This window comes from Danio rerio, chromosome 6 (genome assembly GCF_052040795.2).
Source record: "Danio rerio strain M-AB ecotype USA chromosome 6, GRCz13ab, whole genome shotgun sequence".
Taxonomy (NCBI): domain Eukaryota; kingdom Metazoa; phylum Chordata; class Actinopteri; order Cypriniformes; family Danionidae; genus Danio; species Danio rerio.
Window position 1 is genome coordinate 25,582,420 of NC_141026.1, and position 15,235 is coordinate 25,597,654.

The window sequence follows — 15,235 nt, forward strand, 5'->3', positions numbered from 1 at the left end:
TTGTAGTATTATAAAGTACTATAAGGTTTTCTAACTGGTAAATGACATCTTCAAGGTGCGTGCATTTGTGTTTTAGAAGGCGTGGCCTTGAACGGCAGAGAAGGGACTGAGTTTCAAAGATATTATGCTAACCGGTTAGCATTTTGGCAGATCACTTACTGCACCTTTAGTTTACAATACTCAATTCAAACCTGTAGAAATGAAATCTTGATCTTGGATATATTTATTTAACTTGGAATTCTTTGTTATGTTTAAAATACAAATTTTTTTTTTGTTACTGGTGCTCCCTCCATGCAGTGTATTTATCATTGCTTTTAATGTTGCGTGTAAGCTGATTTCGTACACACAGAGAGAGGAAAAATACGCATATAGACAGCAAACATTCGAACGAACAAATCAATGTGATTTTCCACTGATCAATTAAATAATAAGCATTCAGCAAATCATCCTTAAAATGAAGGAAAAGTTTGCGTTGACTTGTATCAGTAATGCATTTTCAACCCAGAACAGATTTTTCGTAAAGTTTGATCCAGTCACACATCTTTTACAGTGGCAGCCTTCCTGAATATTTTGAAACTCTTATTAATAATGCTGTAACAATCTAAAAGAGCATTGCAGCTATTTTTAAGAGCTTTCCTTGAACCATTAGTGAATTCCATTTGGTTTGTTGACCCTAATTCCAAGTGCCTGGGAAATCCTTGATGGCCTCTGTCTCAAATCTCAGGGAAACAGAAGAGTTCATTAACTTTCCAAGCAAAGCACGATCATTTTAATAAAACTAGAAAAATACGACTTGGGGTCAGCAGAGACCTGCAGGATTATTCACCCTTGATTTTAATTACAGAAGCCCTGCAAAAAAAAGTTAATATTTTCAAACAGAAGTCTGATCTACTGATCTAGCTTAACTGAAACACATCCATTAAATCTGTGATCCGTTTCTATCATTAAATGTTTGATTTTAAAACAGATTCTATTCCACTTTGCATTAGATGGTCCTAACTAATATGTACCTGCATCAAAATATAATAAATAAAAACAATATGATGAATAATTACAATGTTCTTAATGTGTTTATTATGTTTTGCAGAAACCTTCTGTTGCTCTTGAGCTGGGTTACAGGTAGAGTTAGGGATATGTTTGATGATATATGTAGGTTTAAGGATGGGTTAAGGTGTAAGGGATGGTCAACACAAAATAAATTACAAATGTAATAACATTCAGGAATTTAATAAATCATAAGTACAATGTATTTATACAATAAGTACATTGTAACAAATGATTAATATCAGTGTAAGTACATATTAGTTAAGGTTACCTAATATCCGCTTAAGTTGGACCACATATTCAAATTCACACCTGACCTTTAACCATTTGGAATTAATTTTTATTTTCAATCTGCACTTATAAGTGAAGTGTTTTTAAAATTCTCTGATGAAATGCATCGTTTGACCAGTCGGCAAATCCCAAAAGAGAGAAAACCTCACGAATGACAGTAACGGGATGCTAAAAGAATCAAGTCTTGTCCATAGGATAAAGGAAGTGAAAACAAAAAGAAGTTTTCTTCCCTCAATAAGACACATAGCATGGGGGTTAGAGGAACACACAGCCGGATGATGAATGTCTGTTTGCATTCCAAGTCGACAGGAGAATCAAACGAGAGCCCAGAGAGGGGTAAATGTCAGTCTGGAGTATGGTAGAATGGATATGTTGGTTAGGTTATGCATTTTTGTAATGCCTTTCCATGCAGAGAATATTATTATATGCTCATTAATCTTTTTTCATATTCATCAGGTGGAATGTGATCCTTAGTCTGAGAGCTTAAGAAAACAACACGTTCACTTTTACATGAATTAACTGAGTTTGATTTTTGGTTCTTAAATTAATTCAAATTCTTCATTTGAAAGTGCTATTTTGCTGAAGACAATACATCACATTTTGCTGCCTGTATCAAATCAAATGTACTAAAGGGATTTATATAAATAGATATCTAAATTATAAATGTGAGTAAAATTCATCAGCTTTCATGTTTCATGGTGGAAACTTTTAGTGCTCAGCATAACAGAGTACACCTCATTTTGAAAATTAATATTTTTATTCATTTCTCATTGAATATAGGCATGTATTTTACTCCATTTAAACAAAACAGATTAACTAAACAGATTTATTTATTAAAATAATATTTTAGTCACCAAACACATTTAGAAATCGAAAGATAATACAACTAAATTCAAGCAAAATATTGCAAATATATATATATATATATATATATATATATATATATATATACAACCTACACAACTTCAACTACATTTTTAGATTTTTTTGCTTCTCTTTATTTTTCTTCTTTTTAAAAAATTTGTATTTAATATTTTTCTATAACATATAAATTGGGTATACTAGTTTGTGCACTGTTATCATAAGTTATTTTGTTAGATAAGCTCTAGATTTGGCTTCAGTACTGAATAATCTAATGTATATGCACAAATATAATATTGCATAGCTTCCTATTTCAAATATGAATTTGAAAGATAGATTTGTGATGGGAGTACTCATATTTGCTGAGCATTGTAAATGTATAAAAGAATAAGTGATCATACAAATGTTTATTATATTTTAAATGAATAAAATCATCCTGTTGAAACAGGGAAGCGAATGTTAGATGAACACTGAAGTGTAAAATTATAAAATTGCTAATAATAAGATATTTTGGGCTGCACTATAATATTAAATAAAGGTTTTTATTTTTTCATCAAATGCTTCCTGTTGTAAAATACTTATTTTGTCTTTGACCAAAGCCAAAAGTTTTTTTCAATTGTTTATTTTTTTATTTTTTCAAATAGTTTCCTCTGTAAATTTTTATTATTTATTGATTTATTTATTTTTTACTTATTTCTTTTCATTTGGATCAAATAAAATCTGCTTTTACATTGAAATAAATGTACAATTTAAGGTCTGTATTTTTAGCCCCATCAGAAATTCTTATTTTTCATTTGTCTACAGAATAAACCACTGCTTTCTAATAAATTGCCTAATTAACCTAATATGCCTATTTTGCCTAATAACCTACATAGTTAAGCTTTTAAATGGTGCTTTAAGCAAAAAAAAAGTGACACAGTGGGAAGCACGATCGCCTCACAGCAAGAAGGTCGCTGGGTTGAGCCCCGACCGTTAGTTGTGGAGTTTGCATGTTCTCCCCATGTTCATATGGGTTTCCTTCGGTTTTCCCCCACAGTCCAATGACATGCACTATAGTTGAATTGAAAAAGCTAAATTGGTCGCAGTGTATGTGTGTGAATTCAAGGGTGTATGGGTGTTTCCCAGTGTTGTGTTGAGGCTGGAAGGGCAGCCACTTTGTAAAACATATGCTGTGACCCCTGATTAATAAAGGGACTAAGCCGAAAAGAAAATGAAGAAATGTATTATGTAGGCTAGTGTCATTTGCGTTTACTGGTATTTGAAAATTATTTTTATTTTAAAAAACGTGATGAACAATGAAATTGCATACATTTTAATATGCTTGTATGCAAATCATATGTTAACTCAAATCTAAGCTGTTTGTGCATAAAGTTTAATTTAATGGATTGAATAAAAAAATAAATGTCATTACATGTCTAAAAAAAAAAAAACAAACATCTGCCATACTTTTAAATTCTGCTTAAAAGGCACATTAAACTATTCAAATGTACAAAAACCTAATTCCTATCTTTTCCAATCAATTTAAAGGTAAATAAGCGAACCACAACGGCCTCCGTATAACAGCAGGAATACGGTTAAATGCTTTGTGGATGTTGTAAACAAGGCCTCATGCATGCTGCCGGTATATATTGCGGGAAAACAAACACCTCTTCAGCTTTTTAAGTATAACATTCTCACATGATGCATAAACATTCCCTACTGTCTTCATTGTCAGTTTGACGGATGCTTTTATTTATTTACCTATTTATCTGTTTGGGCAAACAGAGATTTTAACTTTCAGCACGTTTTACCCAGAGCTAAATCTGGAAGTAAATGATCCTAAGCCGTCACGGACAGCAGCAGAATGGACCTTGTTATGAAGAGATGCTAAGGTGTGACGGGGGCCTGTTTGCACAAAGCTTTTTCACCTCTCATCTCGCCCCACGGCAAAGTTTGCAAGAAATCCCTATGTTTTTTTTTTTTGGTCTCTATTCTCAGAGACAGCTTGCAGGTAAAGCGAACTGAACACCTGTGGAACGTGGCGTTTCTTCTCTTCCTGTCCGTCCTCCCCCTAACCTCAGTTCCTCTCACACATCTGACCTGTAACAAGGATCAATTCACACCTCTGCTCTGTTTGTTTGGTTTGTCCTGTCAAACCATCCCCCCAAATGAAGCCCAATAACTCAGAAAGATGTAACCTTCCTCCTCCTCCACCCACATCCCTGTCCTTGGGCTGCTTGCTGATAGAGTCTCATGGGGGTGAAGAAGTGCAGGAATGTGAGGATTCTTCCTTTGGACCTGCTGACTCCCTCATTTGAGGCGTAACACATTAAGAATAGTCACCAGCTCTTCTAATTGGTTCCTTTGTGGTACTGTGTGAATTTCTTTGTGTGCAAAACAGCTTGCTAATCACTTAGTGTTATTGTTCTCTGCATTCCAAAAAAAAAACAAAAAAAAAAAACAATAGAAACCATCATATAATTAGTAATGGTTTTAATGGTTCAATTGGAAATTGTATTGGTTTTAATGGTCTGTGGGGGTCTAAAAATTCTGGCTAGAACCAATAAATTCAAATGGAATATGTCCCAAATCACAGCAGAAACGAATAAAATATCACAAGTGTCAATTATTTTGAAATTGAGATTTATACACAAACTGAATGATGAATACAAAATCTGAAATCAGTCGGTTCAGTTAAATACTGAGAAAATCACCTTTAAATTACTTTAAATTAAATGTTTTGCAATGGGCATTGCTAATCAAAAACGTTTTACATTGTTATATAATTACAACAGGACATTTACACAATGAATAAGAATACACATTTAGAATAAAGGTACAACATCTGTGACTGGGGTGGTATCTTTTTAACGGTTACACATTTGTACCATACAGGTGGACATTAGTAACTTTAGAGTTACTTTTAAATCGTTGAGAAATTATGAGGTATCCATTTGTACTTTTTAATATAATGACCTGTTAGGAATAAAAACAATTTACTTTTTGAAAAAGCACCACCATAGTGACAGATTTTGTACCTTTATTTCCAAGAGTGTATATATATATATACAGTCCTCAGCATACAAATCGTATTTAAATTCATATTTTCTGTAGGATACTTTACAATATTATATTTGTACATATACATTAGATTAGTCAGTAACTGGAGTAAATCTGGAGCTTATCTAACAAAATAGTTTACAATCACAGTCCAAAAATTTGTAGCTCAAATTTAGATGTTGGGGAAATATTATTATGATTATTATTATTATTATTATTATTATTATTATTATTATTATTATTATTATTATTATTATTATTATTATTATTATTTTAGAAGCAAAAATCAAGAGAAAAAAAATGTTGAAATTTTTTGTTTGTAATGTTTTTGCAACATTTTACTTGAATTTAATTGTATTATCTTTAAATTTCTAAATATGTTCTGTGACTAAAATATTATTTTAATAAATATATCTGTTTAATAAAGCTGTTTTGTTCAAACACACCAACATATATTACCTATATTCAGTGAAAAATGTATAAAAATATAAATTTTCCAATGGGTTGTATTCATTAATGCTGAGCACTGTGTGTGAGTATAGTGTCATTTTATTTGTTATTCTTAATTTATTACTCTTCTTATTGTTTCTGCTTTAGTCTGCAGAAGTGTGCTAAACAAATACATATAAAGTACATACATATTATTCATATACAGTATTATTTATTTATTTATTTATTTATTTATTTAGATAGAGGTAAGATATTTACTTTTACTTACTATTTACTTAATTATTTCACTGTTTATCATGCCTGGAAGTCATTGTTAACTGTATTTGTTTTTATATGTAGAAGAAGGTTATATATGCTATAAATAACTGAAATGTAGATACCATAGCATGGTTTGTATACTAAAAAAATCCCCATTCCAGGAAACAAATGTCAAACTCCTATGGTTGTTAGGGATATTTTTAATGGAAACCATTTCAACTTTTTGTGATGGCTTCTATTGTTTTTGTTTTTCTTTCCTTTTTTCCCAGCTGGGTAAAGAGTCAAGTGTTAAGTTGCAGACTTTGGGGTCATAAGACCAAACCTGGTCACCCTGTTTTTGCCTATGGTGTGCAGCTTTAGTATCCTTCATACCTTTGCAGGCCTTTCTGTGGGAGATGGGCTTGGACATGTCTCTATAGTAGCCCTCTTTGCAGTAGTGGCAGTGGCGACCAGCTGTATTGTGGCGGCAGTTCAGACAGACTCCTCCACTTTTCCTTCCAGAGAGTTTGTAAAGCTCCATGTTGAAACGACAGCGCCTCGCATGAAGGTTACAATTGCAGGCTGCGAAAAAAGATAAGAGAAGATGTGTTCATTTAAACATAATATTCTATACAGCAATGGTTCTCTAATTTTTTAAGGCTTGTAAGATTGCACGAGTACAAAGAAATATCAGTTATTCACAATAATGTTCCCTCCTTATTTTCTGATAGTGTCTCTTATGCTCAGAAAGGCTTAAAGATGAAATTTAGAAATTAAATGATGAAATATTATCACAATTTCAAAATAACTCTGTTCTATTGTAATATATAGCTAAAAACATTTATTTCTCTTAAAGCAGTACTCTAGTATTCATTGTCATCTGATTGTTAAGAATGGTATAAGTATATTAACACCATCTATATGTTCGTCTTTATCTGACTTTATATCTATATAAAGCTTGTGCTGCATGTTTAATATTAAAAAATATATATTAAAATGTTATTTACCAATATATTAATAACTTTTTGGTGAGCTCTCTTTTCGATATAGTTGCTCATTCATGGGTAATTCTTCAACTACAGTCACTTTTGTTTCCTTTGATCATATATTCAAATATATATATATATATATATATATATATATATATATATATATATATATATATATATATATATATATATATATATATATATATATATAATTTTGATCAAATTCCTCTTTCTTTGTCAAACTAAAAATAAAAGCTACTTTACAAAAAAATCTAGCATTCTATTATATTTTTTTTATATTATTTAACCTTCTTTTAGGTGTCAAAATCACTGTTTTCACCTTGTTGCACACCCAAAACTTCAACAATGAAAATAACATTTAAAAATATTATTTATCTGGTAACTATTAATGTATCTTAATTAAGCATTAGTGAAATAAGTTAAATATTTGATAGTTATTAATTTGAGACTAATATCAATATTATTTTTTTATACAAAATATAGCTGTCGCACAGTATCAGTGTCATATCCACCACAACACTGTAATGTCGCTTTAAAAAGTTTGTGTGAAAGATTATTAAGGTGGTTTATATGAAAATGAATTATGTCATCTGAGAACATGCTCAAGATGGAAGGAATTAAAATTTTTATCAACCCTAAATATTACTTGATAAGGAAATACATTTATTCTACGTTATTTCCAAACATGTTGTACCTTTAAAGATGTTTTTAAAAACCAAACAAAATTAAGATAAATTAGAGCGTTTTGTATACATGAACGGCTAGTATAAATTCTAAGCTAATCAGTAAAGCTATTTTCCATTTTTTTTTTCACAATAAACTGTTGAAATGTCATTTCCACCACTGTCATTTCCATCACCACACAAATGAAAAAAAAATATTTAAAAAGTTCTCGTCACACATTAAAAGTGTATTCACAATGTATAAGTTCATGCTATATTTACTATACAAATTTAGTTTATTTATTTTCTAATAAACTTGTAACCAAATTAATATTAAATTTTAGGTTACAGGTGTACAATTCAGCATACAACTAATTTATTTCATTGACAAATGTATAATTATATATATTTATAGTGGAAAGATTAGTTAAACTAGATACAAAAATGATCTTAGACGATGTTTGACTGCCATAATTTATTTCATTTTAAAATAAGCTGTATATTAAGATGTGGTGGAATTGACATTTGTTTAGTTTACGATGAACAAAAAAGTTTCTCTTCTTATTTAAGGTTGGCCTCTTACAGATTTTAAAACTAGACAAATTGTTTAAACTTATGAGGCTTATGTTACATTTATTTTGAAAAAGTTTTTTTTTTTTACCCAACTTCACAAGGCTAAAAGTGCCAGTAATTGAAGTAATTGAAGGCCCTCATATTAATTTGTACATTTTAGTCAAAATGTGCTTATCCCACAGTAAGGGGTAGGTTTATGTAGGTTGGGGACATGCCTTATTTTAAAAATTCTACATTTTCATACAAAACAAACAAATTAGCCACTTTTCTGGCAATATGTAGAATACATTTCCTTAAGAGATCATACAGGGATTTTGACAGAGTTCACCATTTAAAACATGACCCTTTTGTAAGATTGTAAATGTTTTTAATTGCCTCATATCTAATTTAATGTGTTCTTATTTCATAAGTACACTCATAAAATGACATTTGTTATTTGTTCAAACTGCAAATTTAAAATGAGCTGAAACATTGCAATTCTTGAGTTGTTTTTGTTTTATTTTAAATCCACTTAATTTAATTCACTTAATAACTTAATTTCTTCATGTTGTCCCAACACAAATTGATTATGTGGAACCCAGCGTACACTCAAAAAAAAGTTTTTTTCTTTGTACTTGTTCAAACTACTTAATTAAAATGAGCTGAAACAACACAATTCTTGAGATTTCATTGGGACAACTATTTTTTTTTTTTGTATAATCCACATAAATTTGTTAAAAGTGTAAAGTTAACTTAATCATAAGTCATCTTAAAAATACATGAATTGTGTGGAACCCTGCATTTTTTTACAGTGTATGTTCAGTTTTTCAGCACTATGCTACATGATGCACATTTTCAAGTTAAGGTCCATAAAATGAATTAGATGCACAAAAATACAACATCGAATTAATAAAAAAACCAGTTCTGATAAAAAGCACCCCAAACACCACAACTCTGCTACATGAATGTATCGTACGTGAAACTCATTACATCTAAACCAGCAATGAGATGAACTTTTCTAATCTTTATGCAGTAGAGATACGAGCCTCAGTTTGACAGCTATGCCTTTACCAACTGCAAATGAAGTGCAAGAGAATTAACTTGCTGTTAATGAGGTCAGTTTCTGAGCTTTCTCTCTGACCAGAAAGGCTCTTTTACCAAGCAATATCAGACAAGACCTCCAATTACCATTTCATTCCCAATCCCCTCCATGCACAAGAAGCCGCGCTCCTGCTTATTTACTAATGAATAAAGTTGCAGCCACCAAGTTTAATTACCGTCTGATGTTTATTCATGACTGATTTGTGTGCAGACATGTTCTCTTTCATTAAGCCTGGGTGAGACATTGGTGTGGCTCCTCCTCATGTATTATTCAACAATAAATCCCAACCCTCCTACCAAAATGCTTTGGGCTGTTCGAGCGCAGACAACTTTTGGCAAAGCTGATGCACATTCTCTGAGCAACTCCAGCAGAGTGTTTATTTGCTCTGATGCTAGGAGACTTCAAGACAAAATAAGCATTTTGATGAGAGGGCATAACAAAAGCAAACATAGTAACAACACCAACACTGAAATAATAATAATAAAAAGCCTTTTAAGTTTTTAGAGTGACTTAATAGACAATAATCTTTAATATTTTTTGTAAGAGTACCTTCTAATACTTTTTGTTTTTGCCAAGGATCATGAAATGTGATAATCCCAATGTGAGGGACCCCAGTTCTTAAAATTAGGACTGGTGTACAGTTTATTTCCCATTTGTAACACATTCCAAAAACTCAAGTTTTAATAATGTTCATAAATCATGTTTTATGTTTTTTGTGTTGTGTGCTGAGGAATACAATTGCTAAAAAAATACTAAAAAGCTTTAATAATGGATGTTATTTTGCAAATTAAATCTTTAGATACAGTTAGAAAAGAGAACAGATATAGAGTATAAAGACAGATAACATTTTGATTATTCAAATATTGTAATGTCTGCAAAATAAAGTCACTGAGGTTACCTAACACTTTCTTGTGTTATCTTCTTATGATCTTTTTTCAGTTAAGTCTACAGACTTGCATGGCAATCAAAAGAATACTTATCACCTGCCATGTAAATACAGCATTTTAGTGGTTTACATGAATTTGCATCAGCTTTGACACAATTGTGCTTTATTTTAAGTACAGTTGAATACAGTTTAATTATTAGCCCCCCTGTTTATTTTTTCCCCCAATTTCTATTTAACTGATAGACTTTTTTTCAACATATTTCTAAACATATTAGTTTTAATAACTCATCTCTAGTTACTGGTTTATTTTATCTTTGCCATGATAACAGTAAATATTATTTTTTACTAGATATTGTAAGATACTTTTATCGAGCTTAAAGTGACATTTAAAGGCTTAACTGGTTTAATTAGGTTATTTAGACATGTTAGGGTAACAAGGCAAGTTATTGTGTAACAATGGTTTGTTATGTAGAAAAAAAATTGCTTAAAGGAGCTAATAATTTTGTCCTTAAAATTAAAAACTGCTTTTATTTTAGCCAAAACAAAACGAATAAGGTTTTCCCCAGAAGAAAAAAAATATTATCACACATACTGTGAAAATTTCCTTGCTCTATTGAACATGATTTTGGAAATATTTAAAAATTATGTAAATAATAATTAAAAAAAAATTTATTATCTTGATTTTTACTTCTGATTCCAAGAAACAACCAGATTTTAATCCTGTTTTCACTTGATTTAGTTAGCAAACCCTTTTTTTTTCCTAAGGTAAAACCACCCGATGTCTCCCAAAATACACTTGGCTCATTTCCACAGATTTTCCACTTTTTGCACCTAAAAATTAAAACTCGAAATAGGTTTTTGAAGATGCCTGCAGGACATAGAGAATGATAATATGGCCCGTCCTAGAAGTGTCTCCACTTCAAACTTACTCTGTGCATGGCTTGTTTGCTTTTAAACAGGCATACTGTTGGTATTAATTCTGTCTGCTTGTTTGGATCCCAGTGGAAAGCGATCCTTCCTACCCTCCAGCGATGGATTATTCACTTTTGCTAACAAGGCAAATGCAATCCACTATGCGGCCTCTGGCTTCTTTAAATTTCTACAGACTTTCTGAACCTACTGATAAACAGAAACTCCAAGTTGTTTTCTCTGAAAATCAAAATTGTACCACATTTTATTACTTTTTGAAGGCTCAGAAATTCCTTATATTGCTATTGGACTGACATAAAACCAAGAAAACTAATCACAACAGCATGTTTTACCAAAGTAATGAGAAAAATCTGTTATTGCTATGACATCACCCTAAAACCTTTCAGCTGTATTCTTTCTTCCTTCATAACACAACTTAAAACAATCTGTGGTAAAAGAAGTGATGTTTTATATGGATTGGGCAGCATGCACTGTCTTGGATCGTAATTTGTTGCAGTTGCTAAAGTCAAAAGTCAATGCATCCAACGAACAGAGTAAATTAACCAATTATTAAAGTTATTTTTAATTTACTGGTAGTTTTTTTCATTATTCATTTAATCAGATTATTATTTTTATTATAATATAAATTATACATTTAAATAAATTCCTTCATGTTGCCCCAACACAAATCGATTAAGTTAACTTAATCATTTTTTACAAATTTATGTGAATTCAAAAACAACTTAAGAACTCATTTTAAATGAGTAGTTTGAACTAGCTCACACTCTTTCCCAATACCCTCAATGATAAAAACAAACAAAAACCTCAACAAACACGGGGCAGCTTCTCTAATGCATTCTACCTCTTTTAGTTTCCTCTTGAGCGAGATTGTGATTGTTGTGATATGACCCTGACCGCGTGAACACACAAAGCAAACATTCTCTTCACACCTGATCTATCACAGTCATGCAGGATTCAGGGTGATTGCCTCTCAATGAAAGCAAACATAAAGTGGCTGTTATCATTCATTCATTCATTTCCCTTCGTCTTGGTCAATTATTTATCAGGGGCTTCCACAGTGGAATGAACTGCCAACTTTTCCAGCATATTTTTTATGAAGCGGATGCCCTTCCAGTTCTGGGAAACACCAATACACTCATTTACACACACTCTCATACACTACAGCCAATTGGGTTTTTTAATTCACTTATAGCGCATATCTTTTTATATTGTGGGGGAATCCAGAGAACCCAGAGGAAATCCACTCGAACATGGCGAGAACATACAAACTCCACACAAAAATGCCACTGACCCAGCGACTTCTTGTTATGAGGTAACATCGCTAACCACTAAACCAAAAGTGCCCAAGTGGCTTTTATTTCACACAACTATATTATTATTATTTTATTACCGAATTAATAAAGCAGACATTTTACTCAATTAAATATATATATATATATATATATATATATATATATATATATATATATATATATATATATATATATATATATATATATATATATATATATATATATATATTGTTATTAGAGGATTAGAACATGATTAGAAACATTTAACTAATACATACCTCTTTTAACTCATTTATTAAAGGTGTAAACATTTAATATTTAATATTCTTCGATAATTCTAGTTATCCTTGATGTTCAATATTACAATTTAACTTTGATGATAGTAAATTTATTAGATTTTACCACACTAAAGGTTTTTGGGTTTTTTCAGTGTAGTTGCAGGTCTCATAACAACAACAACATTAACAACAAACCCTTTTTTTACCTATGATGAAAATCATCTTTTGTAAGCTGTTTTCACAGAACTGCAAACATACCAAATCTCCCAGAAGTTCTGGGAGTTTTCTGCAAACGAATGAATGATAATCTCACAGAAATCACGTGTCTCCCTCTCGGTCCTCAAATACATCGCACACTCTTCTTACCCCTCTCCATCGCATCCCTCCTTGCTCTTCAGACACATCGCTCGCACCCTGTCAAACCCCCCAGGTCTTCACACACACTGAAAAAATGATTATTTATTTCCTTGTTCAAACTACTAATTTAAAATGAGCTGAAACAACACAATTCTTGAGATTTCATTGGGACAACTTAATGTTTTAATGTTCAATCTACATTAATTTGTTAAATGAATGAATTGTGTGGAACCCTGCATTTTTTACAGTGTACGTCACGCACCCAAATCAACCACCCCCGACCACCGTTCCCCCGGTATTCACATATGCCACGCGCTCGCGTATGTTATGTATATCTTAAAATAGTGCATGTTAGTAATAAAGACAGTACAATCACTACGTAATTCCTCACCACAGCCTCATAGTGTCCGAATAATTATAAAAGTAGACATTCAATCCTGGTTTGTGGATTTTGTCATTTATTTTGTACATTAACAAAATAAAGGTCCATACAAAAGTGTATATAAATGTGTAACTTGTCACATTTGCCGTGCAAAAACAGTGCAAAACTAAATGTGTGTGAGTTTGTGTGTGCACGCGTGTATGCGAGCAAACTTTTTAACAACATTGTGTGTGACTCATTGCTGCAGAAAGGCTTGAATTATTATAACAAATAACCATTGATAAAGTTCTTACTGTAGTAAGGGGGATCTGCTTCATTCTTGTCTGTCACTGTGCTGTTTATCTAGATGAAGCCTATGGCTCTGACACGCACATGGGAACGGATGGTGGGGAGAGCCAGCTTTTAAAGTCACAGGCAACAAAAACAGTTACAATGCCATTACAGCCAAAATTTCCCAGATTTAAAAAGGTACAAACAATAAATAATCTGATGGGTATTTTGAGCTGAAACTTTACAGACACATTCTGGAGACACAAAAGACTTAAATCTTAAAGAATAAAAGGGGTAAAATAGGTGCCCTTTAAATGCAACAATTGATGCTCATTCATTTACTCATTTTGGTCATTCATTTTTTGTAGCACAGCAATTTGAAAGCCTGCAAATGCAAATCTGGTAATGGGTTTCATCTTTACCAAAGTAAAATCATTTAAACTACAAAATTGAATCATTTAAAATTTGTAAAAATTATGATGACATGCACACATACTTTAAATCCATTACTTGATGCTCATTTATTTACTTGCTTGGTATACATAGCTAGCATACAGGTTTCCCTACAGCAAACGTTCTACTCACACCTGGTCTTTCACAGGATTCAGGGTGGCTGCATCTCAATGGAAGCAATCACAAAGCGGCAGTACGTCACATTGTCCCCTCACACATTTCATTTCCCTTCTTCTTCTTTAAATTTGCCCTTCTTTCATTCATCTGCCCCTTTGACACCCGCTCTCACACCTCACACGGCCTCTGTGCGTTTGAAGTGCTTTCAGACTCCGCAATCTAGCCATGTCATCTTTCTTGAAATCTGAATATCATGTAAATGTTGCTTTATATGATGGGAAAAAAAAGATTACAGAAGCCTTTGGAAGTGGGTCAACCCTATGGTGGTACTTCCTATCCACAGAATGAAACGGCAACAGAATGAAAATACTGGAAAACCCTCATCAGCAAAGCCGACAAAACAAGTTCTTCTCACTTGTAGCTACACATCCACTTAAGCGATAAACCCCAGGCGGAGATAAGAGGCTGAGATAACTCTTCTGATTGCGCTGGGTGGAGGAGAAAGCCAATCCAGATGCGTTTTGTCTCTTTCCCCTCTTAAGTTTGGCTTAACTCGCTGAGAGGCTGATAAACACGGACAGCCGTGAGGGAAGAGTGTAAGGTGATAGCTTTCCAGAGAGGCTAATTAGTTTATTTGAAGCCTTAAGAACATTTTTAGTAGAGGATATTAGAGGTTTGTTTTGATGTGCTGCTTGATGCTATTAGCTATAGCAACTCTTATTTTACTTTTCAATTTAGTTAACAAACATTAAATAAGTTGTATTTACAAAACACAGTAATTATTCTTATTCAGATTATTGGTAATTATTCAATTGTGCATTTGGATTTATTTATTTCTTTTTGTCTGTGAGCTAATTTAAAATAAGGCCTAAAGTTATTAAGATATGATTATTACATTTACACAGCCTCATTAATCAGTGTATATGTGTATGTATACAACATATACAATTGAAGTCTGAATGATTAACCCTGCTGAATAAATCATTTTTCTTTTAAATAATATATCTATATGATGCAATGGG

The 15,235-nt window shown here is 31.9% G+C and overlaps 1 protein-coding gene and 1 long non-coding RNA gene across 2 annotated transcripts in view; both read right to left on the bottom strand.

Annotated features, from left to right (window-relative positions):
- The window catches only part of LOC147843513 (uncharacterized), a 721,012-nt gene that overhangs the window by 382,697 nt on the left and 323,080 nt on the right, over window positions 1–15,235 (bottom strand). The window lies entirely within an intron of this gene.
- The window catches only part of ntn1a (netrin 1a), a 124,307-nt gene that overhangs the window by 37,416 nt on the left and 71,656 nt on the right, over window positions 1–15,235 (bottom strand). Inside the window, 1 exon segment of the mRNA NM_131029.2 lies at window positions 6,316–6,504. Coding sequence (NP_571104.1) covers window positions 6,316–6,504 — 189 coding nt within the window.